The 24,650-nt window shown below is 44.1% G+C and overlaps 1 protein-coding gene and 1 pseudogene across 2 annotated transcripts; one reads left to right on the top strand and one right to left on the bottom strand.

Moving 5' to 3' along the window:
• Nucleotides 1–145: 145 nt before the first annotated feature.
• On the bottom strand, nucleotides 146–8,556 carry LOC108942694 (cell division cycle-associated protein 4-like). 2 transcript variants are annotated; one of them, XM_018766157.2, is made up of 3 exons: nucleotides 8,285–8,556; nucleotides 1,437–2,034; nucleotides 146–1,012 (listed from the first exon to the last, which is right to left on the bottom strand). In XM_018766157.2, the coding sequence occupies exons 1-3, from the start codon at nucleotides 8,440–8,442 to the stop codon at nucleotides 854–856; spliced, it is 915 nt and encodes a 304-aa protein (XP_018621673.1). In that variant the 5' UTR covers nucleotides 8,443–8,556; the 3' UTR covers nucleotides 146–853. The 2 variants fall into 2 exon arrangements, with proteins under 2 accessions (XP_018621673.1, XP_018621674.1); XM_018766158.1 differs by having other exon boundaries at nucleotides 940–2,034.
• Nucleotides 8,557–12,790: 4,234 nt separating this feature from the next.
• Nucleotides 12,791–24,650, top strand: LOC114911059 (activator of 90 kDa heat shock protein ATPase homolog 1-like; annotated as a pseudogene).

The raw sequence follows: 24,650 nt of genomic DNA, 5'->3' as shown, positions 1-24,650 counted from the left end.
ACCAAACACAAACTGATTTGAATTAGTATTTGTCTGGAGTGTAACTGATGAAAAAGTTTTTGCAGACAGTCCTGACTGAAACTTCAAAATGTGGGAACAAGAACTTTCAGCAGGAACACAGCTCTAGCACATGGAGGGGGGGGGGGGGGCAGAATTTGATTTGAATGTTCCCTCCTCTCTCAGGGCAGCCATCATACAAGGGCTACCACGTGACCAGTTTTGCCCCCTCCCCCACCTTGCTGGTCTTCTATGCCAGAAACTCCTGCAAAAGAAACCTCTTTCTGTAAGACTTCCATAAAGACATCAGACACCCCCATGGTAGACACTGCCATAGAGCGCAGATTAACCAGTCAGCCCTGGGGATGGGAAATTCAGAATGCGTTTGAATAAACTCTAAATTTAATGAGAAATGTACTGTAGAAAATTGCAGCTTGGCAGGCTTCAATGTCTCATTTCCCAACATGTTACTACACTGAAGAATTAAAATGAGCACAAAGCTAAAACAAAGACATAAAACTTTAAATGCCACAAGCACTCATGACTCCATGCTCTGCCTTCTGCCATTATTAACTGGATACCAGCTTTTCTGCCTTGTGCTTAACATGTAAATCAAACCTTTAACCAAGTGATGAAGTCCTTAAAGACTAAGGTCCAAGGTTTTCCTACCTTGGCTTTTTCAAAAGCAGACATGGAGGGCTGGTGTGCAATTGACACAGTTCACAGCATGCTGCACAAACTTCTCTCACACGTACTAAGGACAACCATGCAGCTGCTATACATATAACAATCTTTCAAGGCTGAAAAGTCAAGAGCTGCTTACAGACCAACCCCAAGACAAGTACAATCACCAGTTTTATTCTGTAAAACATAAATGACAACTGAACTGCAAAAATTGGAAATAGTCTTTGTGAAGACGGAACAAGCTGTTAACAGTCAGTGCGAAGATCACTCCTTGCAGAATGGTAAGAGGTAGAGTGAATATAGTGTATCTCAAGGTCCACTTCAATATATGCTAAAAAACAAAAACAAGGATCAGTTAATACATACTACAATTGTACAGAAACAGATCTTATGCCTGTTTGCAAAAATAAATGACATTTATATGCAAAAGCATAAGGATTCCAAGGATTTCTTCCTCCTTTCCCAACATAGCAGAGTTGAACTAACTTTCAGATGCATCAGTGGGCATTAAGTGATTCTTCTTGTGTAGCATGCAAGAAAAAAGCTGTCCCACAAACACATATGTCCATTAATTATATAGTTTGCCACAGGCAACTGTCTTCTCTTATAGAAGAGAACAGCTCCATATAAAAATATATTTTCTTAAAACTCATTATTGTGTCACACAATGAGGGGAAAGTGAAAGTGGCTTTTTTTAAATAATAATAATTAAAAAGAAAAAGCACATCAGTTTGTCTGCACATTCAGGATCGCACCAATATCTCCATGATGTGATCCAAGTCACTGAGGTCTGAGAAGTACAGCTGAAGAGCACTGGATGAGGTGCAGCTGGAGAACATCTTGAGGCCATCATCCAGCACCAAAGACTGAGAGATTCCACCCCGTGTAAGAGGGATTGGTAGTGCCGAGAAGTCACACGAGTCATACATGGAGGTGTCGATGTCCTCAAAAATGTCATCCAGCTGCATGTCTGTCAGGTAGCTGGTAGAGTTTGTGATCTCAAAGGAGCCAAAAGACTCCTCTAGCGACAGGGAGCAGCTGAGCACTTCTCCCTCACTGTATCCTGTACAGGTGGATGACCCATCAGATGACTGTGGTAGAGTGGGTCCACTAGCAGGTGGGTCAAGCAAGATGGAGCCTTTGCCTTCCTGCTGCATTTCTTCCTGGATATGGCGAAGGGTGTTGGCCAGCAGCACGGAGCGGTGCAGGCTCACCTCAGGACGCGTGTGGCAGCTGTTCAGCTTGTTAAGGCACAGGTCAAGTACAAGCTGCCTCTGCTGTAGGTAGGGCAGGCTGCCCAATGCCTCCTCAGTGTCACTCAACTTGCGCTTCACACCACGACCCAGAAGGCACCTGTGGGTAAAGTGTACACAACAGTCAAAACAAACCCTCCCGGTACAGCTGATCTGAGATTTACATTGGCACTTTGTGTTCACCGTTCCTCAGGTGCAAGAGCATAATGTTTTCTGAAAAAATACTCAGAGTACACTCTTGAATTGGTTTAAATGAAAAAATAAAACAAAAAAAATTGCTACGTTATCAGCTTATAAAAACAAACTTACTACCAAGAAATGTTGGTCTTTACTTACCCTTGGTAACCTGTTGTAACTCATGACTGCCATTAGAGCATTATTTTGTATGGTATAATTTGAGAAAACAGTGACACGTAGCATTAACAAAACATACTTATTGTTGTACTGTTTTTATGAAAGCTAGGATGTACCATGATCCATAAGACAAATGTCACAGAAAGCCTGGGTCACATGGATACAGAGACTGAGATCGGAGAAAGGTCATCAACTGAAAGTTGAAACAAAACTTGTCAAATCCAGCTCCTGTCAATTCAGTGTCAATTCAGACTCAGAGGAACCTGCCAGGACAAAGTCTCATGTACTGCATCAATACAACAGGCCTTGCAAACAACCATTGCTACTTTTTACCACAGAAGACACTGGAGCAGCAATGGAGGCCTGGAAGAACCACCACCACTGAATTAATTCTGTCTTGGGGATGGTTATTCACTTCTGTGAAAAATGACAAGAGAAACCAGTGACAGAACCAGCAGCATCCAGTGTAGGGACTCCTGAGCAGTGAACAAGGAACAGTATGCCCTCCCACCACACCCTATTCCTCACCTCCAACAACCCTGGTGTATAATGAGCTACAGCTTCTGTGGAAAAGCTGCTCAGTTATGGACCTTCAGTACTTCAAATTCCCATGGAACTCCACAAACTAAAGTCTTAGCCAAACTTAACAGCTAAATGATTATCAAATTATAAAGACCTCTTATTTCAGTTTTCACAGCAAGTGCTGTAAACATCCCCCCATTTAAAGTCCTTGTTTTGGCTAAATTTATTAGATCATCAACAATTATACTAATCAATACCCACACGTAGTGGCAGCACAGCAGGTTTGGCTGGGGCCTGCTCTGTGGTGATCTGGGGTTCAAGTCCTGCTTGGGATGTCTTGTGACGGACTGGCATCCCGTCTGGGGCGTGTCCCCTCCCCATTCGGCCTTGTGCCGTGTTGCCGGCTCCGGCTCACCTCAACCCCGCTCGGGACAAGCAGTTGGATTGCAATTCATACTGTCAATCATATTACAATAAACATACCTCTAAAATGCTATTTCAGTAACAATTCTCTTATTATTTGCACTTTAAAATATTCACTGACTTGCACTTGTTCTAAAAGCTGTAAAGTAATATCATTGGCCATGTCACCTATGCAGCTGCTTACTGTGTTATTGTCCGACAAAGGCACACAATCCACTTTTCGTGCCGCTTCCTCTCCAAGTAACTCCCTGACAACATCCATAGTAGTCGCTAATAATAATGCTGCATCAGTTGCGTGTGGCTTCTTAGCACGCGCCCTGTGGAGTGATGCCAGTTATGATCCCTTTAAACTCCTCTAAGGGACTATTGCTTGCTGCCGAAAAGTACTAGTCTACCAGGCCAAACAACTCCTGATGTGTGAAATAGTCAGTAGACTTTCCTGCCTCACTGGGATGTTTCTGCTGTACATAGCATTTGCGTTTGGATGGTTTCATGCACTCATTGGAGAAAATCTCTTGACAGAGAACACACTGGGGTCTCTTGACTCCCTGCTTAACATACAAGTAAAACCAAATGCAATGTAAGATTTGTCATATTTTCTACTTTTTTGTTTAGCGTTCGTCAAGTCACATTGACATGAACTGCTTGCAGGACTCGCGGGAGTCTTCAAAAATCTTTCCATCATTTGTAGAGCATGTACTTGGCCACTAATTGCTCCGCAAGTGCAAAACATAAAGAGCACAAAGCATTTCAGGATAAACATGTTACAAAGAACCTTTCTTATAAATTACGAAGGTATATGTAGATTTGATTATTAACATCTTTAAATTAAAAAATAAATTACGGGGAAAAAAAAAAAAAAAAAACTTTTTTCTCCCTGTAAAGTTTTCCACGGACCCACTAGCTCCTTCTTGCAGCCCCCAGTTTGAAAACCCCTGCTTTAATTGATGTGACGGTAGGTAAGTAGTATACAGTTTTTGTCATGGAAAATGTATGCCAATGTTAAGAGAAGGAAATCAGATTGACGCCACTGACGGCCAAAATAGTTATGGGTTTGGAATACCAACTGTGCATCTCTTCTAAAATGTCTAACAATCCGCTGTATAAAATATAAGAACTGTTGTGAAAGTAAAAGCACTAATATGCAAAATGCCATTGCGTAAAAAGGGTATTTCCATAAACCCTTGTACAAATATTTTTGTAGAACAGAACCCTCTTTGGACGCTGTCCTGTGTCTTGTGGGGAATCCACACGTGACAACACATGTGTGTATTCCCCAGCATGTCAGCAGGGATTGGCAGCTACCCGACATGCACCTCAGAATAGTGGTGAACGGAAAAGTACACAAGGGACAGACACCAGGGGTTCACATCAATTCCATCTTAAACCATGAGTCACTGAGGCTCCCAGGAACCCAAAGACATTATTCAAAGCATGAGAAGATTGACCCCAGGCTAAAAAAAAAAAAAAAAAAAAAAAAAGAGTGATAACACCTTAGTGGCTGCCATAAACCTGTCTGAAAAGATGCATAACAGAATAACTGCAGGTTTCCTATTCATTACTAGTGAAGTATATTACTAGAGAAATTCTTCATTATAGTATATTGTGACCATCTGTAGGTGAATGTGTCCAAATGGGCAAAACAGAAATAGGTTCTGAATAAAAGCCCACATGCCCCATAATTTGCTCCTTTCCTTTGCTTACCCATACAGCAATCAATTTGGAGATTAAATTGGAAATAAGGAAGAATGAAGGTGGACAAAGATTGTCTATAGCACAGGAATCAGGTTTAATCGTATTGATGATAAATACCATAGTGAAGGATGCTGCATGTATAAAGGAGCACGTGAAAGGAACAGCTAACATGAAAACACTAAGAACAAAGCAACATCAAGGTACAATAACAGATGGGGGAGGAGGAGGAGGAATCTGACATACGTAACTTTTGACTTGCACAAATAAACCGTTTTTCAACCCCTTATGCAAGTCGAGGGGTATCTGTAGTATTGATAGTGAAGCAGTTTGGAAAATGACCAGGAACCCAACACCATCTCATAAAAAAAACTGATCCACCTTAATCAGTGGTGCATTTACACTTAGCAATTTAGCTGGCACTTCTCCAAAGCAACTTAATGTTAAGCTACCTACAGTTATTTACCCAGTTGTACAGCCCAGAAATTGGTGTCACACCTACACACAGGCCCAAGAGAGCATAGGGTTGAGGCTTGGTGACTCACAGAGACTTGAACAATTGTTCAAGGGCAAACAATCAGCGCACATGCATTTATTACGCTTCTGGTGAAGGAGAGCAACAATCTCACATTAGCATAGGCGTTACACCTTGGGACAAATGTTGAATTATTGTAGGGGGAAAATCATGCAAGTTCAACTTCTATTCTTATGCAATGCTTGGATTTCACATGTGAAGACTGGCTTTATAATTCTTGTCAACTTGGTAAGAGTGTTTAAGAGTAACTAAAAGACAAGAGTAAGTAAAAACTATAAAGATTTAAGGAAAGCTGAGCAAAAAGCTGTTAAAAAAAAAATCCTATTCTGAGGACAGCAAAATACCTCTTGAAGATGACTATTGTCTGCTTCACTAAACATGACATTTGCTGGTTGCAAAAAAGAAATATTGTGCTCCTTCAAGTGTTTAAGGAAACATGGTTTAAATAATGTTGCATACGGTGTAGTATTGTAGGATTCTACTGCAGGATTTGGGATGGCATAGTTGCCATGCACTTTGTAGACAAAGTCACAAGAAGTGATCTTATGAATTCTTCTCATTATATCATGGTTAGGGTCATGCAATTCTTAGAGCTGATGCCTTATGGGTTTTGAACACAAGCTGAGCACCAATTCTAAAATGTCTAACAATCTGCTGAAGAGCTAGAGCTATTGCCCCAAAGGTTGCAGGTTCAATTTCCACCTTCAGCTGTAGTACCCCTGAGTAAGGTACGTATCCTAAATTGCTCCAGCAAAATTACCCAGCTATATAAATGGGCAAACCTTAGCATACCTTAGCATTGTAAGTCACTTTGGAAAAAAGCATCAGCTAAATTAATAAATTTGTAAGAAAAATTAATGAAAATAGTTCTGCCCAGATATGCCCTGCCTCACACCCTATTCAAGTTCCAAGTATAGGCTCCAGACCTTCACGGGTCTTAGCTTCATAAACTATTTGACAAAGAAAATGCAAGGTTTAAGACAAGATAGAAATACAGGTATGTGCCACTTAACGACAGGGTTACGTTCTGTGAAACCAGTCGCAGTTCAACTGTGTCGTTGAGCAAACGCTATGGAGTATACAATACTGTCTTACATTACAGAACTTTAAGTAGAAAGAACCCACTCTAAAATAACAAAAACTACGGTACAGTAAACACATGAACCAGTATCAGTTCTTTATTATCATGTATTATGTACTACACATAAATCGTATATACTTTCATGTCTGGCAGCACAGTTGCTTTGTTTACAAAACACGCTTAAAACATGTGAGCGATGTATCGTGTTACGTCGCTCTTTGATAGGAATTTTTCAGTCCATTATATTTTTATGGGACCACCAACATATGTGTGGTCCATTGCTGCCTGAAACGTAAAGTGGCGCATACCTGTAATTCTTGTTGCAAATACAAAATGTGACATCCCCGCACAATACGGATTGAGTATTTGAAGACTGTGTGGAACACAAACATAGTACAAAAGCCATACATATTGAAGGAAGAGGTATTTTGAAGACCTCAGAAAAGGAAAGAAGCATACTTTGGTGTACCTCTGCAGCATGGCTTCCCCCATTGTCTGTTCTTTCCCATGCTACTGGAACGCCATTCTTAGAAAAGGCCAAAAACAGTCATGACATAGAAAAACCTGTCAAACAAACCAGCTTACTGTGCTTTGTTGTGGAATTAATTTTTACATGAAAACTTCATTGAACAATATGTTCAATTTTGGAATATTAAAAATGACCAAAAGATACTAACAACTTCAGAAAACCACAGCACAGTATACAACCACTACTTAATAAAGCCTATATCCACCTTACCATGGTAACAATTCCACCCAGGGGAGTAAACTGGATGTTAAAATTGGCCAAGTCTGAATTTGTGTCCAACTGTTGCATGTGTGTACACACAAATATTGTGTGCATCTTTAAAATAAAGATATAACAAGAAACCAAAGTTTCTGCTTCAACGATTTTGAGAGACCAAATTGCATCTCTGGTCTGATTCCACAGGGCAGTGCTTAACAAATACAGACAGAACATACGATTGCAGAACAAAAAAGTCCTTCACAAACATCAACATCACGATACAGAATACATCCTAGGATACTGGCCTAGCACTGGTATCAGTAAATATATCAATTTCAATACATTTAGTGCTTGTAATATGGGGGCGCGGTGGGTTGGACCGGGTCCTGCTCTCCAGTGGGTCTGGGGTTCGAGTCCCGCTTGGGGTGCATTGCGACAGACTGGCGTCCCGTCCTGGGTGTGTCCCCTCCCCCTCTGGCCCACCCTGTGTTGCCGGGTAGGCTCCGGTTCCCCGCGACCCCGTATGGGACAAGCGGTTCAGAAAATGTGTGTGTGTGTAGTGCTATGAGTAAAGGACAAATACTGTACTAATACTTGTAAGTTGTAACTAGTACTAAGATTTTTTTTTTAAATAATACTACGTCAAATGGATGAAACGCTTCTGAGCGCTACATCAACTGTACAGTGTACTCGTCACGTCGTGGGCATGTAATCTTGTGAAACATCAGTGTGAAAACTGTTCTACATCGTAACTAAACTAAAGATACTGCGGAGGTAACCTACGCAGTTTACTGTAACGAGGTTTACTTTTTCTAACTTTACCGACATGACACGACTTCTGAACAAACCTACCCTGCGACTACCGTTCAGCAGGCTCGTCTTAGCGGCAAGTTACGCAAGTCAAGATGTCCCGTTCAATCCGTATTCATTTGAACAGGACGACTTCTTAAAATAAATACAGGAAACTCTGTCCGAAGACACATGATAACATAATAAGCTGTCGGACGCCTGTGTACCTTGAAGAGGGGAGGAGGACGAGGTCACCGCCACTGCCGCGCCGCTGCGCTTCATGATCCCCATCGGGTTCCGCGTCCAGGCGGCACAGCGGGGCTCTTCGAATGCCCTTCTCAATTCTCATCGATGTCTCGTAGTAGAACACGTCTCTCTGCCCCATCGCGGCATTATCTTGTCGGTTTACGGTACTCAATTTTCAGAAAACTAATATCAGCGTGCTTCAACCGACACGCACGCTATCCAGACCAACCTCTGTTAACTCCTAAGAGTCTCGTAGAATCTACGCGAAAGACACTCAGCTGATTGACTGAGGTCAGCAGGTGGAATAGCTGTGATTGGCTACCTTCGGGTTTACATCCGCGTGGTAACCCTGTCCGGTTGGTTGTTTTCTTCTTCCTCTCCCTTTTCTCTTTATAGAGCTCCTCCGTCTTATGACATCACGCATATCTAAAATGTTGCTATTGTGGTACTCGAAATTGTGAAAGATGTTATATTTTCTGCCATCCAGTGTAATCTAAAGCGTCAAACATTGCTCAGAAGTTGTATGAAACCAAAATATGTGGAACATAGCTCGGATTAAGGCACCCTGCTGATGGTTGGATGTTCCGACGTCCAAGAGTAAAAGTTTTCTAGCGGAAGTGCTTGAAATGTGCACAGCCGCTCGAACCGTTACGGACTGTTCTGAGAATTACGAATGGTTTCTTAAGATAAAAATGGTAATTTCGCAGTGCTTTATTACATGTAAAAATTGTAACACTCACACCGCACTCGTGTTATTTTTAATGTACGTTTACATTTATTCATTCAGCAGACGCTTTTCCGAACGTGCATCTCAGAAATTGTGCGCATAGAGTTGCAGATGTGTGATTCTTAAGTACAAAGTTAGAACCAATGTTCATCATACGAGTAGCTTCATAAAACTATCAAAATATCGACTGTTGTTGAACATTGGTTGTGTAATGTTTGACAAATGACAAAATTAGAGAGAAACGTAACGGTAATAAACCGGAGTTCTGCCAGAGATGAGGTTCCTTAACAGCGTGCACTATAGTCTATACTGGCTGTTTTGAAGGACATGATGATCATCATCATCCTAACATCATTCAGTGCCGTCACTAGGGTGAATGCTGGTGACAGTTCTAGCCTCATACGCCCAGTACAACATTTAAAACATTCTAGTCATACACCTCGTTGCAGATTTGCAATTAAAAATTACATCTGATATTATGTTGATGCTCTAAACATGTCATTGTGAGGTCCACCGCCATTTGGTTTAATCACGTGATTTGTATATTTAGGTTTCACCGTCAGGTCCTACTTTTCCTACACTCTGACCGTTATGCAGCTTTCCATTTCGTACGTCCCCACGGCCAGCGATACCGGGGGTCTGAGTTGATTTTTGCTCCCCTCCCCTCCCCTCCTTCTTGTGTCTAACGGGGTGGCACCGCCCCCCAAAATATGATTGGCTCGCTGCTGCCCCCCCAACGCCATTGTGCTACAGTACTGTCAATCTGACAATGCTCAACCCCATTGGATCGGAGCAGTGTCAATCGCTGCCTGAGTTGCAATGTGGAGTCACAATACCATGTTTTTCAAACGGGAGGAGACACACGAGTCGACCATAGACCACGTCTCTGTTAATACTATGAACACACTCAATTATATATTTCGAAATATGTGGACTGGGGTGTTGTTGTTCTTTGCCTCAATAATATTGTAATGACCTGTATTGTATTGTAATGTACTGTGTTTAAGGCGAAAATGTGTTTCTTGTGATTGGTTCGATTTGGGTGACGTACGGGGAATATAAGGGTGTGATGGCGTCTGCCAGGGGGAGGAAGAAGGAGGAAGCCTAGGGGCACTAAGCAGATTGGAAAGGCTGGCTTGAGGTGCAGTGTTCTGGAGGAACTGGGGTCCTCGGATTGAGAGCATTATTTCCCCGTGTGTCAGTGTTCAAATAAATGTTCGAGATGAATGCTGCCTGTGCGTCCTTCGCCCCATCCAAACCCGTGGTGCTGCATGCCACATTGGTGTTAGGAGTGGGATAGGACAGTGGAGGTTGTGGCGGAGGAGCTGTTGCACTGTCCCAGCTCCATCATTGGGGGCCAACATCTCTCTTGCGCAACTGGTCGTCTCGTCACGACGCATGTAAACCCAACTGCTTCTTGCTCCGTAGCACCCCAGGTTTTGCAGGGTTTGCTCCACCGCACCACCTTTAGAAAGCTATTTGGGGCTTGAGGCAAGCTGGCCTCTTTCTTCACGAAAGCGGCAAAATCTTCACTCGTGGGCAAATTCGAATTGGCAGGTTCGCTTACCCTTCCTGTATCGAGGCCTTGGCGTGGCGGAAGAGCTTGTGTGATCTAGGGATCTCCAGAGCTATGTCGTCAGGAGCAGTATGCTCCTGGTAGGGTCTCCCAAGGCGAACAGGTCTGGAGTGAACATCCAGACTAATACGATCCAAAAACTTTTATGAAAAAAGTAAACATGAGAACATTTACCCTACCTGGAATACGGTCACCGTGACCTACCCCAGGAGCCAGGCCTTGGGGTAGTGTTTCTAGGCGCACGCCTGGTGGCCGGGCAGGCGATATAACCCGGCTGGGCCCAGCCTGAAAAGGCAACGTAGGTGGGCCATGTGGGCCCATCACCCGCATGGTCCAACATGGGGCTTGGATGCGATCCAAATCAGGCGACATGAGTGGGCAGGGTGGCACGTGGCATCGCAGCCCCTCACGACAGAAATTGGCTCTTGGTACGTGGAATGTAACCTCATTTGGGGGAAGAAGCTGGAACTCGTGAGGAAGGTTGAGAGATACCAACTAGATATAGTTGGGCTCACCTCCACTCACAATGGAACCAAACTCCTCGATAGGGGGTGGTCTCTCTCCTACTCAGGAGTTGCACAGGCTGAAAGGTGCCAGGCGGGTGTGGGGATACTCACAAGCCCCCAGCTGGCTGCCATACAGTTGGAGTTTATCCCAGTGGACGCGAGGGTCGCCTCAATGCGACTTAAGTTGCAGAGGGGAAAACTTTGACTGTTGTGTGTACAGCAGTTCAGAGTATTCAACCTTCTTGGAGGGGGTGGGTGGGGTTCTGGACAGGGCCCCACCTACAGACTCCATAGTTCTGGTAGAGGACTTCAATGCTCACGTTGACAGTGACTGGGAAATCTGGTGCGGGGTGATTGGGAAGAATGGCTTGCAGGACTCAAACCCCAGACCCACCACAGAGTAGGCCCTGGCCAAGCCTGCTGCACCACCACACCCTCACCCTCTTCCAGCCTGAGCAGAGGGTCTGGCTGTCCATGTAGGACATTCAATTGAAACTCCCCTCCAAAAAGCTCAATCCATGGTACATAAGTAGGACCCTTTCAGATTATCTGACAGCTCACATCTCTCACGTATAGCTTAAAACTTTCTCTGCATCTGTCCAACCTTTCATGCATTTCTGCTTATAACTCCTCTCTACTCCATGTATCTCCAGGTTCCATCCCACCCCTTCTGTTGGAGGTGGATGGGGCTCCAGTTTACATGGTCCGTTCCTTCTTTGACTCCCAGTGACAGTGCAGAGGCCTCTACTACCTGGTGGACTGGGAGGGGTATGGGCCAGAGGTTGTACAGTTGGGTCCTGGCACAGGATATCCTGGACTCCCTCATTGACCTTGGACTTTCGCTGGGATCAGCTAGTGCTTCATCCCTAGGGTCATCCCCCTTTCAGGGGTTGCTGGGTGGCGAGAGCCACCTGTGGGGATGGGGGGGTATTGTGATGTTCACAACCACACCCCAAACACAAGCACCTGATCATAATCAGCAAGGCAGGGTATAAAGGCTGCCACTCCACTGCACTCAGGATATGGAATATCATATGAGAAAGCCATCCTACTTGATTTCTTGAGTTTTCCCCTCACTGGAGCTCCATCCACCTCCATTCTCCTTCTTTGCTCCGTTCTTCATCTCCTTGTCCCTGAGCCCTGTTTCCTACGGTTTTGACCTTCACCTCGCCTCACTGATCACGACTTTGAATCATCCCTTGGAGCAACGTTCGTGCCTCAGTTCCGGATCCACACCTGTCCCCAACTGCGAGTATTGCTTGGCCCCTCAAACTTTAACATAAACGATCCCGCACTTGGGTCCTACCTCTGGTGTCCAGCCCCTGAGTGTAACAAAAGTAAACTTAACTATCCATTTTTTTTTACCTTTTTTATTTTTTTTAAAATGATTTATCACTGAAGCAGGGAAAACTGCTCTTTGGAAACACAAAAATGTGCAGTGGAACTGACAGGTTTTCCATTGGCCAGAAATGTTCTAGGAGGATATATTCATCTATTAGTCATTGCGCTTCCATTTCCAGCATGTTCTGTGTGGACTGTATATGGAGTGTCGAGCACGAGTAGCTGAATGAGAAAGACTCTTTCAAAGAGGGAAGAAAGAAGGCTGGATTTCTGGAGGTATTTCTGCAACAGTGCCTTCCTTATTCAGTGGACTGACATTTTGACATCTTCAGAGTGAATGGTTTTGATTCCTCCGCTGGTTGTCTTCATGGACCCCCGCTGGATCGTGGAGGAGCAAGCCGACACCAGCAATGTGAACAACTGGCACTGGTGAGGCCGCATTGTGGTAACGTGCGGAAACTGTTATAGTTATCTTAGAGTGAAATAGCATTTTACTGCCCAAGTGCTCTCACAAGGAATATGATGTGATGTACACTCAGTTACCCATATTTAACGTAACAGTACAACATTGCTAAAGTAAGTATAAAGCAACATTTGAAGTAAATACACCACAGTTGGTCCCCATTTATGAAGTTTAGTCGAACCGAGACTTGGTTCCTTACTCGGAAAGTTTGATCGTCAAATGGGACACGGAGCAGACCAAGGGCTCAAGAGTTGTGCATGCATCTACTTGTGTAATGTATACTAGCAAAAAATTGGGGTATTGGGCTAATGTACAGGGTTCCTACAGAGCCTTGAAAGTTTGGAAAATGCTTGATTTTAATAGGGGTGATATCAAGGTTTGAAATGTGCTTAAATTTTGAATAAGTCCTTGAAAATGCTTGATTTTTTTTTTACAAAACATTAGATGTAATTAAAAATGTAACTAAAACCGCCAGCCAGTCATTATGTTTTATTTTGTTTTGTTTAATTTCCGGAGGCAGCATTCTCTGTTGCAGCGCATCCGGAAAAAAAATGTTTGTCACGTGTCATTCGATTTATTGGCACCTCTATTTGCCTGGCGCACGCGTCCATCTCCATTAACATGTCTCGCTGTTACTTTAACAATAACCGGCTGGAAGATGCCTCCGGTATTCAGTCCACACCTTGCAGGTGTACAACAGAGTTGAAATCACCACTGCTCGGTAGGCCTTCGGTTTTGTTGGTAGGCTGATCCCTTGATGTTCCCAAACGTTGGAGTGCAATCTGCTGAGAGCAGAGCTGGATTTAGCAATTCTGCAGTTTACTCCAGCATTGATTGACACTGCTCTGGAAAGGGTTCTGTCCAGGAACATGTAGTGATCCTCTGCCTGCAGTCTTTGTCCATTTACAATGATGGAGGGTTCTGTCTATGAAGTGTGGGGAGCTGGCTGGTGCATGATCTCAGTTTTCTTGGTGTTAATGGTAAGACCGACGTTGTTGCATGCAGACAAAAACTTGTCCATGCCGGCTTGCATTTCTGGCTCTGTACTAGCACTCAGAACACAGTCATCGGCAAAGAGTCTTGCAGCACAGTGTCCTTGACCTTGGTGACAGCTTGCAGTTGGCTCAAGCTGAAGAGTTTTCTGTCAGTTCTGTCCTTCAGTCCTACTCCTTCATGCTGAAGAAGGTGGGTGCTAGAACATATCCTTGCTTGATGCCATTGGTGACTGGGAAGGCCTCAGATGCTTCGCTGTCATCCAGGACACGAGCCATCATACCATTATGACACTGCTATACCATCAGTATGAATTTGTCTGGACAGTTGAATTTTGACATGATTCTCCACAGGCCCTGGCAACTGACAGAGTTGAAGGCTTTTATGAGGTCAACAAAAGTTGTGTAGAGTTCACAATTCTGCTCTTGACGCTTCTCCTGTAGTTAATGTACAGCAAAGATCATGTCAATGGTTTCATGTTCCCTGCTCCAGGTGAGTGATCACAGTTCAGCAGGACTCTTGCTAGGACTTTTCCTGCTTTGGAGAGCAGCAAGATCCCATAATGATTGTTGCATACCTGGTAATTGCAATTGTTGCGTCCATCATACACCTCTATAAGTTCCAGTGGATCCTTGCTTCAAGAAGGACTGGAACAGCTCAGTGAGTTTCTGTAGCAGCATGGGACCACTGGCTTTGTAGACTTTTGCTGATATGGCATTTCACCCTGGGGCTTTGCCGCTTGACAACTGACTGATGGCTTCTTCACATCGCGCTCTTCTGGTGGAGCATCCATAGTGTCATTGACAGTGACCTGGGGCATCTTGTTGATGGCCTCATTGTTGGTGACTGAAGGGCAGTTGAGAACGTCTTCAAAATGTTTAGCCCATCTTGGGAGGATCTGTGTCTTTTCTTAAATGAGTAGTGCCATCTAAACTAAGGAGGGGAGAGCTCCTAGAAGACTGTGGTCCATACAGTGTGTTGAGGGTTTCATAAAACTAACTGGAGTCGTTCCTGTCTGCACATGCCTTTATTTTGTCTGCTTTAGCACTCAGCCACGAGTCCTGCATTTTGCGCAATTTTTTCAGTACTGTTCTTGAGTGCTGATGAAGGCAGCCTTCTTTTGCAGCTGAGGATGCGTCATTTGATGGGTATGATGCAGGTGGTGTTTCTCAGTACGTAAGGCTTGGGTTTCCACATTTTCATCAAACCAGGCTTGCTGCTTGTGTATGGAGGGCCCTAATACCTTTGATGCAGCTGTATGGACAGTATTGCAGAATTGCTCCTAGTCTTTCTAAGCATTGTCCTCAAGACGGAAATCAGCTAGCTCATTCTCTAGGTCTTTCACTAGATTTTTCAGCGAAGCGGCTGTTCAGCTTTGACGCGTTGATCCTTTCGAGGGTCTTACAATCTTGTGGTCATTTCTTCATTTTGGATACTGTTAGCTTGTGATCCATCCAACAATCAGCGCTGCACATAGTTTTTCTCACCCTGACATCCTGTCTGTCCCCTTCTCCTGATAAAGAATCGGTCAGATGCCAGTGCTTAAAGTGAAGATGCATCCACGAAGTCCTGTTGCAGGGCTTCACAGTATGCTGGCCAGGGTAAGGTGAAGCAGGTAATGTTTAGGGCAACTTTTCTAGCCTCTTCCTCATGCTATGGAGATGAGCAGTGCAGTCCTGAATAGGGTTGCTCAGGAACATGCCGAGCTCCACCACTGCTTCGGTCAGTGAAGAAATGACCATTAAGCCTGAGCCGCCTGTGTGCAGGTCCACGGTTACAGATCCCAGTGTGTCCAAACCAGCTGTTTCATTGCTCACCCATCGCCATAGGACTTGATAAGCAGGTGTTGAGACTTGTGTGTTAGTTGCATTAAAGTGAGGGTGAGTTGCACAGTGTCAACCTTACTCTCTTCCCAGTTCACATCTGTATCCATCTGTAACCATATCCTTGAACTGTGAGAGGAAACTGACACAGAGAAAACCTATAAACTCCCCACAGACTGAGCAGGGACTGATCTCATGTCCTCTTGCACCACCTAGGCACTGTGAGCCAGCAACATTACTTACTGTGCCACCAAGCCTCTTAGAGCTTGATGTTAACTAGTACATAGTTGAATCTATTCAAGTGTGCATATGGATTACAATATGCACTTCAGAGATCAATAAAAGACTCAGGTGGAAAAAGCCTTGTATTGCCTTGTAGTCCTAATAACCCTGTTTTGTTTCACAGGAAGGGGGGTGTGGTGGTGCAGTGGGTTGGCCTGGGTCCTGTTCTTTGGTGGGTCTGGGGTTCAAGTCCTGCTTGGGGTGCCTTGTGATGGACTCGTGTCCCATCCTGGGTGTGTCCCCTCCCCCTCCAGCCTTATGCCCTGTGTTGCTGGATTAGGCTCCAGCTCTCCGCCACACCGAATGGGACAAGCAGTTCAGACTGTGTGTGTGTTTCACAGGAAGCATGGCATGACTTGGAACATGTGATGGGTATGAAAGGTCTTTCGTGAACATTTCCACAGTTCTAAATATTCAGTGATGTGCCCAAGATGGCCACAGTGCATTAGGTTTATTATTTACTACAGCAGTTGTATACGAGGGGCGCGGTGGCGCAGTGGGTTGGACCACAGTCCTGCTCTCCGGTGGGTCTGGGGTTTGAGTCCCGCTTGGGGTGCCTTGCGACGGACTGGCGTCCCGTCCTGGGTGTGTCCCCTCCCCCTCCGGCCTTACGCCCTGTGTTACCGGGTAGGCTCCGGTTCCCCGTGACCCCGTATGGGACAAGCGGTTCTGAAAATGTGTGTGTGTGTGTGTGTGTACAGCAGTTGTAGTGTTAACCCCCTACAGTTGAAATAATTATCAAAATAAATACTTCAGGTTTAATCTATGGTGCTTTGTAATTTTTAAAAATATTTGTTCTAATATTTTACAGGAGTTGTAAAGAGATAAGGATAGGTTTTCATCAGCTATTTATCAACTTTACAGTTGGTCTTTTTGTCATTATGGTGGTCATACCATATAGGCATGACTTGTTACAAGGTCACTATGCCCAAAACTACACACACACACACACACATTTTCAGAACCGCTTGTCCCGTACGGGGTCACGGGGAACCGGAGCCTACCCGGCAACACAGGGCGTAAGGCCGGAGGGGGAGGGGACACACCCAGGACAGGACGCCAGTCCGTCACAAGGCACCCCAAGCGGGACTTGAACCCCAGACCCACCGGAAAGCAGGACTGCGGTCCAACCCACTGCGCCACCGCACCCCGCCCAAAACTACAGTAACATAAAAATATTACATTAGGCCTATAGGTGAAAACTATAGTCTGTGTTTTTCATCATCAGGAAAAAAGAAGATTGTGCTGGGAAGTGCATTTCTAGGTCTCACAGGCTAGACAGACCTTTGATCTTTTCATATAAATACTTTATTTTTTTCATCTTCTCTCTTTCTATAGGCTCATAAGGATCAGCTATGAATAACTAGACAAACTAAAGGGACCAATTTCTTGAAGCATATATTTTTGACCACTTCATAATACTGTATACATTTTTAATAGATATAGATTAATGAAAATTATTATTGGCAAGATAAATACAATTGGTCAAGTGTGAATGGTTCTGGAAGGGGCTTGGATTCTTAGCATTTGCAATATATTGAAGTTTTTCTCAATTTATAAAAATAGGTCTTGTTACTCCTCTTTTACCATGTCTGTCATTTTTCTTCCTACAGGACAGAGCAAGACGCCTGTGATGGCTGAACATACAGTGAAGTCGTCAGACCAAATTGCAGGTGTTTATTCCAACTTTGAAATCCAAAGGGGCATGCAGAGTTGAAGTTGAGATAGGCAGAGGTCACTGAGGCACAGACGTAAAAACAAGGGCAAGCCAGAGATGAAGTCCGTTAAACAGTACCGAAGGTCAGAGAGCCAGAGGTATTGATCCGATGGGTACAAGGGAGGAAGAAGGAGACAGGAAACGGGGCAACCAGGGAACAGGGGGTCAAAGCACAGTGAGTATCTGCTGGTATTGCGATGGCTCAAGTGAGGTTCTGTGATCTGGTGCATCTGAGCAGCCCTTTTATGCCTTGTCTCCCTGATGCGCTGCAGGTGCGCTCGTCCCATCTGATGTTGTGAGGGTCACAGCTTGGTCCACAGAGAAACTGCAAGAGCTACTCCTTGGAGTGTGTGTGGAAGGTGTTGAAAACTACTGTGAAGTTATTGAAATCAGCAAGCTGGAAGGTGAAGCCTCCAGAGAAATGTATTTCTGGTCACAGGCTGCTCCTATGTGAGTTATCGGAAGCAGAAGGTATATTAGAGCTTGTTGAGTAGTACTTCTTCCAATAGGGACATTAAAATCTGGAATGAAATGCAAAGGAAATGTTGTAATTCCCAACCTGTCTGATGAAAATGGCATGGATGACATAAATGTAAGTGTTTTCCTTTGATAAGTTTTTATCTGACTTTAGAACATTCCTGGGAGTGCTATGCGTGTTCTTTATCCTGTATGTGTTTAGAAGATTTTCTTTCATGTTGTCTGATAGATTAGCATGTCACTTTGTAAAGATGAACCAGAGACACCCCTGACAGCCCTCATGAAGAAGGACGGAGTCCAAAAAATACACACTGCAACTGGTAGCTTCACTGAAGTACAGGCACAGGTAAGAGCACTGTAGTAAATTTTTAATGAGCATGATTCACACACTGAAGGGAAAAGGCTAAAGAGCCTTCTCATTATTCCAGAGTTCACCCAGGGCATGATCCTTCCCAGAGCTAATGGGGTCAACAAAGAGCAGCTGTCTCAGTCCAAAATCCAAATCATCAAAACCACAACCCAGACCTGCAGATACATCCTGCATAATATCTGCAGGATCCATCCTTACCTCACAACTGACTCTGCCCAACTACTTGTCCAGGCCATGGTGACATCCCGTCTGGACTATTGCCACTCTGTCTTGTGTGGCTTTCCTGCTTTTGCCATCAAACCTCTGCAGCTTATACGGAATGCTGCTGCACGAGTTGTGTTTGACTTGTCAAAGAATTCCCATGTATCTCCTCTACTCGTTTCTCTGCACTGGCTTCCTATAGGTGCCCAGATCAAGTTTAAGACCCTGGTTATTGCCTACAAATACATCAATAGAACTGTTCCTAGCTATTTAAAAGACTTGATCAACCGTTACACCCCTACCAGACTGCTACGCTCTTCCACATCTGCCCACTTGGTGGTCCCGCGCATGAAAGGTAAAGCACGGAGGTTCTGGGTTCTGGCTCCGTTGCGGTGGAATGACCTCCCCCTCTCACTGCTGAAGCTCTGTCCACATTTAAGAAGGGTCTGAAAACTCACCTCTTCCAGACTCACTTCACCCATGATCTCTTAAACTCATGTAAGGTGTAAATATTCATGCACCATAACTTTATGATCATGCCCAGATAAGACTTTACACAGCCGCTACTCCTGTATTGGACGTAAATGTTTGTGTATCTTGAAAAATAATTTGTATGAGGGTGACCAGGAATCGGCTATTCTCTGTTTTATGCACCTACTCGTGTGATAAACATTGGTGCATTTAGTGGAATGAAACAAACTAACTTTACTTAAGAACCACACGTCTGCAACTATGTCTCCATTTCTCCTAATGTAATGCAGAAATTTTCTTTCTCTGAGATGTACGTCGCTTTGGAAAAAACCATCTGCTAATAAATGTAAATGTAAATACAGGTAGGGGGCGCGCTGGCGCAGTGGGTTGGACCACAGTCCTGCTCTCCAGTGAGTCTGGGGTTCGAGTCCTGCTTGGGGTGCCTTGCAATGGACTGGCGTCCCGTCCTGGGTGTGTCCCCTCCCCCTCCGGCCTTACGCCCTGTGTTGCCGGGTAGGCTCCGGTTCCTCATGACCCTGTATGGGACAAGCGGTTCTGAAAATGTGTGTGTAAATACAGGTGAGGACTGATCACCTTGAGTTGGCTGGGTAAGAGATGGGTCAGGTGCCAGCCAGGCTGCTGAACAGGACTAGCATGACACCTTGATCATATAGAAAGAATATTTACACCAGCTCATATTGGAATTAATTGCAGCCGATCTGGGCTACTGACTTGTTTACTCTTACTGTTGGAGACAAGGTCTTGAGAAGGTACTTGAATAAGTGAAACAGGTGCTTTGTTCCAGGCAGAGGAAATGTTGCTGTTATCATTCTGCTTCTGCAAAGTACAACTGGCAAAGGGTGCTGCTTGGATTTTAATATTATCTGAGCTTTTGGACTCTACTCTTACAGGCCCTTGCAATGTTATAAAACTCATCAGAAGTTTGAATGGCATCTTTTCAGTTTCATCATAACTGATGTAGCTCATTGAACCAGGGCATCAAATTAAGATGCAGGTTAAAATACAGCATAACTGTTCTAATAAGTATGGGGGGGATGGTGGCACAGTGGGTTTGGCTGGGTCCTGCTCTCTTGTGGGTCTGAGGTTCAAGTCCCACTTGGGGTGCCTTGCGGTAGACTGGCGTCCTGTCGTGGGTGTGCCCCCTCCCCCTCCAGCCTTACACCCTGTGTTGCTGGGTTAGGCTCCAGCTCCTCGTGACCCCCCCAAATGGGACAAGTGGTTTGGATGGTGTGTGTGTGTGTGTGTGTGTGTGTGTGTGTTCTAATAAGTACCGTAATGACCTGTGCTACTGTGTGTTTAGGTGGGAAGATTTGCTTATTGAAAATAGCTGGATTATGGGTAAATTGTAAATAATGTGTTAAACCACTGGGGACACTTCTAGGGAAAATGATGGGGAGATGTTTTACTAGTGTGTGAGAGAAATCGTGGGGGTGCTAAGCAGGCTGGGAAGGCTGGCGTGGAGCGCAGGTCCTGGAGTAAATGGGGTTCTCAGACCGAGAGCATTAGTTCCCTATGTTCTGGCGTTCAAATAAACGCTTGAGATGAATCCTGCTTGCGCGTCCTTCTTTGCCCCATCCAAAACTATGGCGCTGGGTGCCACAGTGTTTTCATATTACAAGAGCTCTGTTTGTCCTCCTTTCTGGCTGGGGTCAGTTGGCTCTGCACTGGGATAAAGATCTGAACCTGCAAGATTAACCTAAAAGAGACCTTTCTCACCTCAGAAGAGATATCCTACAAACTCTTTTTCAACCAGGAGGTGAGTAATGACATGATCACAACCCTTCCATAGAAAGGAGAATAGCAAGTGACTCTTGTAGGCTGACTTTTAATAATCATTGGATGGGACACTGAAATCTAATGAATCCTAAAAAATCCACATAAAATCTGTATTAGTTCTGTGTTGTTGAATTTTCAATTTGTGCCTGTATTGTCATTGTTATTGTTTTGTTTTGTTTTGTGCAGTATTTCTATTGTTTTTGTTCATAGTCTGGGGAGAAGCATTCAAGAAGAATTTCATGATACTTGTACACGGTAGTTGTACCTATGACAATAAATTTTAAACTCGAAACCTGAAACTATAGATGGTTCAGGCATTCACACAAGCACCAGCTGTGGTTGGTAGGAACAAAGAAGGCAAGTTCAAGCTGCTGCATGGGAATGTTTGTGGAGAGTTCAGGGAACTGGTAAGCATGTGGTGTCATTACTCAATTTCATTTAACAGCTTTAAACTAGAAACAACAAAAATGCAAGATCAGTAAAATGTATCTTTCATATTTTCCCTGTTCCAGAGCAAAAGATTGTGATTAAATGGTATTTTAAGACATGGTCTTGTGATAGGTTATCCTTTGTTTTTGAATACTCTTTATACCACGTGCCAAGAGCCAGTTTCTGTCGTGAGGGGCCGTGATGCTATGCGCCACCCTGCCCACTCCTGCCGCCCGAAAAGCATCTTGCCCGACCCCCATAATGGACTTTGCGGGTGGTGGGCCCACATGGCCCCCCCACATTGCCTTTTCTGGCTGAGCCCAGTCAGGTTACATGGGCTGCCCGGATCAGCACCTCCAAGTCTGAGTCCATGGTTCTCACACAGAAAAGGATGGCATGCCCCCTCCAGGTAAGGAAAGAGAATTTGCCCCAGGTGGAGGAGTTTAAGTATCTTGGGGTCTTGTTCACAAGTGAGAGGAGAAGGGAGCGTGAGATCGGCTGCAGACTGGGAGCAGCGGCGGCAGTAATGTGGTCGCTGTACCAGACTGTAGTGGTGATGGGGGAGCTGAGCCATAAGGCAAAGCTCTCCATTTACCAGTCTATCTACATCCCTACCCTAACCTACGGTCATGAACTCTAGGTAGTGACCCAAAGGGTGCCTTGTGATGGACTGGTATCCCGTCCTGGGTGTGTCCCCTCCCACTCCAGCCTTACACCCTGTGTTGCCGGGTTAGGCACAGGCTTGCCACGACCCCGCTTTGGACGAGCGGTTTCAGCAAATGTGTGTGTGTATTCTACCATTGCTTTAATGCAAAATCAATAATTTAATCACCATCACTCCATTTTCTCTTCTTTTAGAGCACTATTCAACTGTCACCCTTGACCCGTCATACCATGAAAGTGAGACAGAGCTGAAGGTGAAGTGTAAAGGAGTTTCTGTGAGTGAAAGGGAAAGAAAAAAGAAGTACTTGACAAAAGTCATTTTAAGAAACATTCCAACTGTTATGAGTTGGTGCCATACCCAAATTGTTATTAACATCTGTAGAAGTTACAAATTTGTTTTGTTTTTTTTTTTTGCTATATATCACTGGAAAAATTTTTCATCTACATGTTTGGTAAGATGACCAGTTACTTTGTCCCATACCACTCCACTTATTCATTTCTTTATACTTGATATATTTTGCACACACAAAAACAGTCGTTCATTGACGTAGTGCAATTTTCATTAACACTTACATCTTCCACACTAAGCTAATGCCATATGGGATATAGTTGCAGGAGAATACAGAAAGTGTTGCATGTAATAAGGAAAATCAGCCAAAATAACACCAGAGAAAGCATACAAACTGCATCTCAGCCAGACAACTGACAAACTTACTGAATACATGCTATGAATTAATCCTAATAGCCTGATTAAAACTGACACATTGAGTAACAGACCTACAGTGGTGTTTGAAAGTTTGCAAACCCTTTAGAATTTTCTCTTTCTGCATAAATATGACCTAAAACATGATCACATTTTCAAGTCCTAAAACTAGATAAAAGAACCCAATTAAACAAATGAGATGAAAATTGTGTCCCTTCCCCCTCACGCCCTGTGTTACGGGTAGGCTCCGGTTCCCCGCATGGGACAAGCGGTTCAGAAAGTGTGTGTGTGTGTGTGTGTGTGTGTGTGAGAGAGAGAGAGAGAGAGAGAGAGAGAGAGAGAGAGAGAGAGAGAGAGAGATGAAAACATACTTCTTCATTTATTTATTGAGAGAAATGATCCAATGTTACATATATGTGTGGCCAAAGTATGTGAACCTTTAGAATTATCAGTTAATTTTGAAGGAGATGTTAGTCAGGTGTTTCAATCAACGGGATGACATTCAGGTGTGAGTTGGGGGGGGGCAGTCCTGCCTAATTTAAAGAACAGAAATGTGGGGCTTCACTATTACAGTGTGATCTTCACAACACAGGGGTGTAGAAGTTGTCATGGGTTGAACAAAGGAGCTTTCTGAGGACCTCAGAAAAAGAGTTGTTGATGCTCACCAGGCTGGAAAAGGCTACAAAACCATTTTTAAAGAATTTGAACTCCACCAGTCCAATGTCAGGCAGATCCTGTACAAATGAAGAAAATTCAGCACTGTTGTTATCCTCTCCAGGAGTAGTTGACCGACAGAGAACACACCGAGAGCAAGGCATGTAATAGTCTGGGAGGTCACAAAGAAACCCTGGGTAATGTCTAAGGAACTACAGGTCTTTCTTGCATTTGCTAATGTCAGTGTTCATGAGGCCGCCATCAGAAGAACACTGAACAACAATGTTGTGCATGGCAGGGTTGCAAGGAGAAAGCCACTACTCTCCAAAAAGAACATTGTTGCTTGTGTATAGTTTGATAAAGATGACATGGATAAATGAGAAGGCTATTGGAAGAATGTTCTGTAGATAGATGAAACCAAAATAGAACTTTTGGCTTGAATGTCAGTGCAAAGTAATGTAAAGAATGACAAGTGTTATACCTGGTGAAAGGCAAACACTGCATTCCAGCATAAGAACCTTATTCCATCTGCAAAACTTAGTAGTGGCAGAATCATGGTTTGGGCCTGCTTTGCAGCACCTGGACCAGGACAGCTTGTGATCATTAATGGAACTATGAATTCTGAATTCTCCCTGTAAAGTCTACAGGAAAATCTCATGGTATCAATCCGTGAACTGAAACTCAAGAGAAAGTGGGTCATGCAGCAAGACACACACACATTTTCAGAACCGCTTGTCCCAATGACCCTCAAATTGTTCTACCAAAGAATGGTTAAAGAAGAAAGTTAATGTTATGGAATGGCCGCGTCAAAGTCCTGACCTTAATCCTAAAAGATGTTTCGTAAGGATCTCATGCGGGTAGTTCATGCAAGGAAGCCCACAAACATGCTTGAGTAGAAGCTGTTCTATAAGAGAGAATATGCTGAAATTCCTCTAAGCCGACGTCACTGATCAATTGTTACTGGAAACGTTTAGCTGCAGTTATTGCTATGGAAGGCGGTCACACCAGTTATAGAAAGCAAAGGTTCACATACTTTTGCTACACAGATATGTAACATTGGATCATTTTCCTCAAATAAATGAAGTGTAATGGTTCTTGTCTCAATTGTTTAATTGGGTTCTTTTTGTCTAGTTTTAAGACACGTGAAAATCTGA

Source organism: Scleropages formosus, chromosome 8, assembly GCF_900964775.1.
Source record: "Scleropages formosus chromosome 8, fSclFor1.1, whole genome shotgun sequence".
In the NCBI taxonomy this organism is placed as follows: domain Eukaryota; kingdom Metazoa; phylum Chordata; class Actinopteri; order Osteoglossiformes; family Osteoglossidae; genus Scleropages; species Scleropages formosus.
This window is presented reverse-complemented; position numbering and strand designations above follow the sequence as displayed.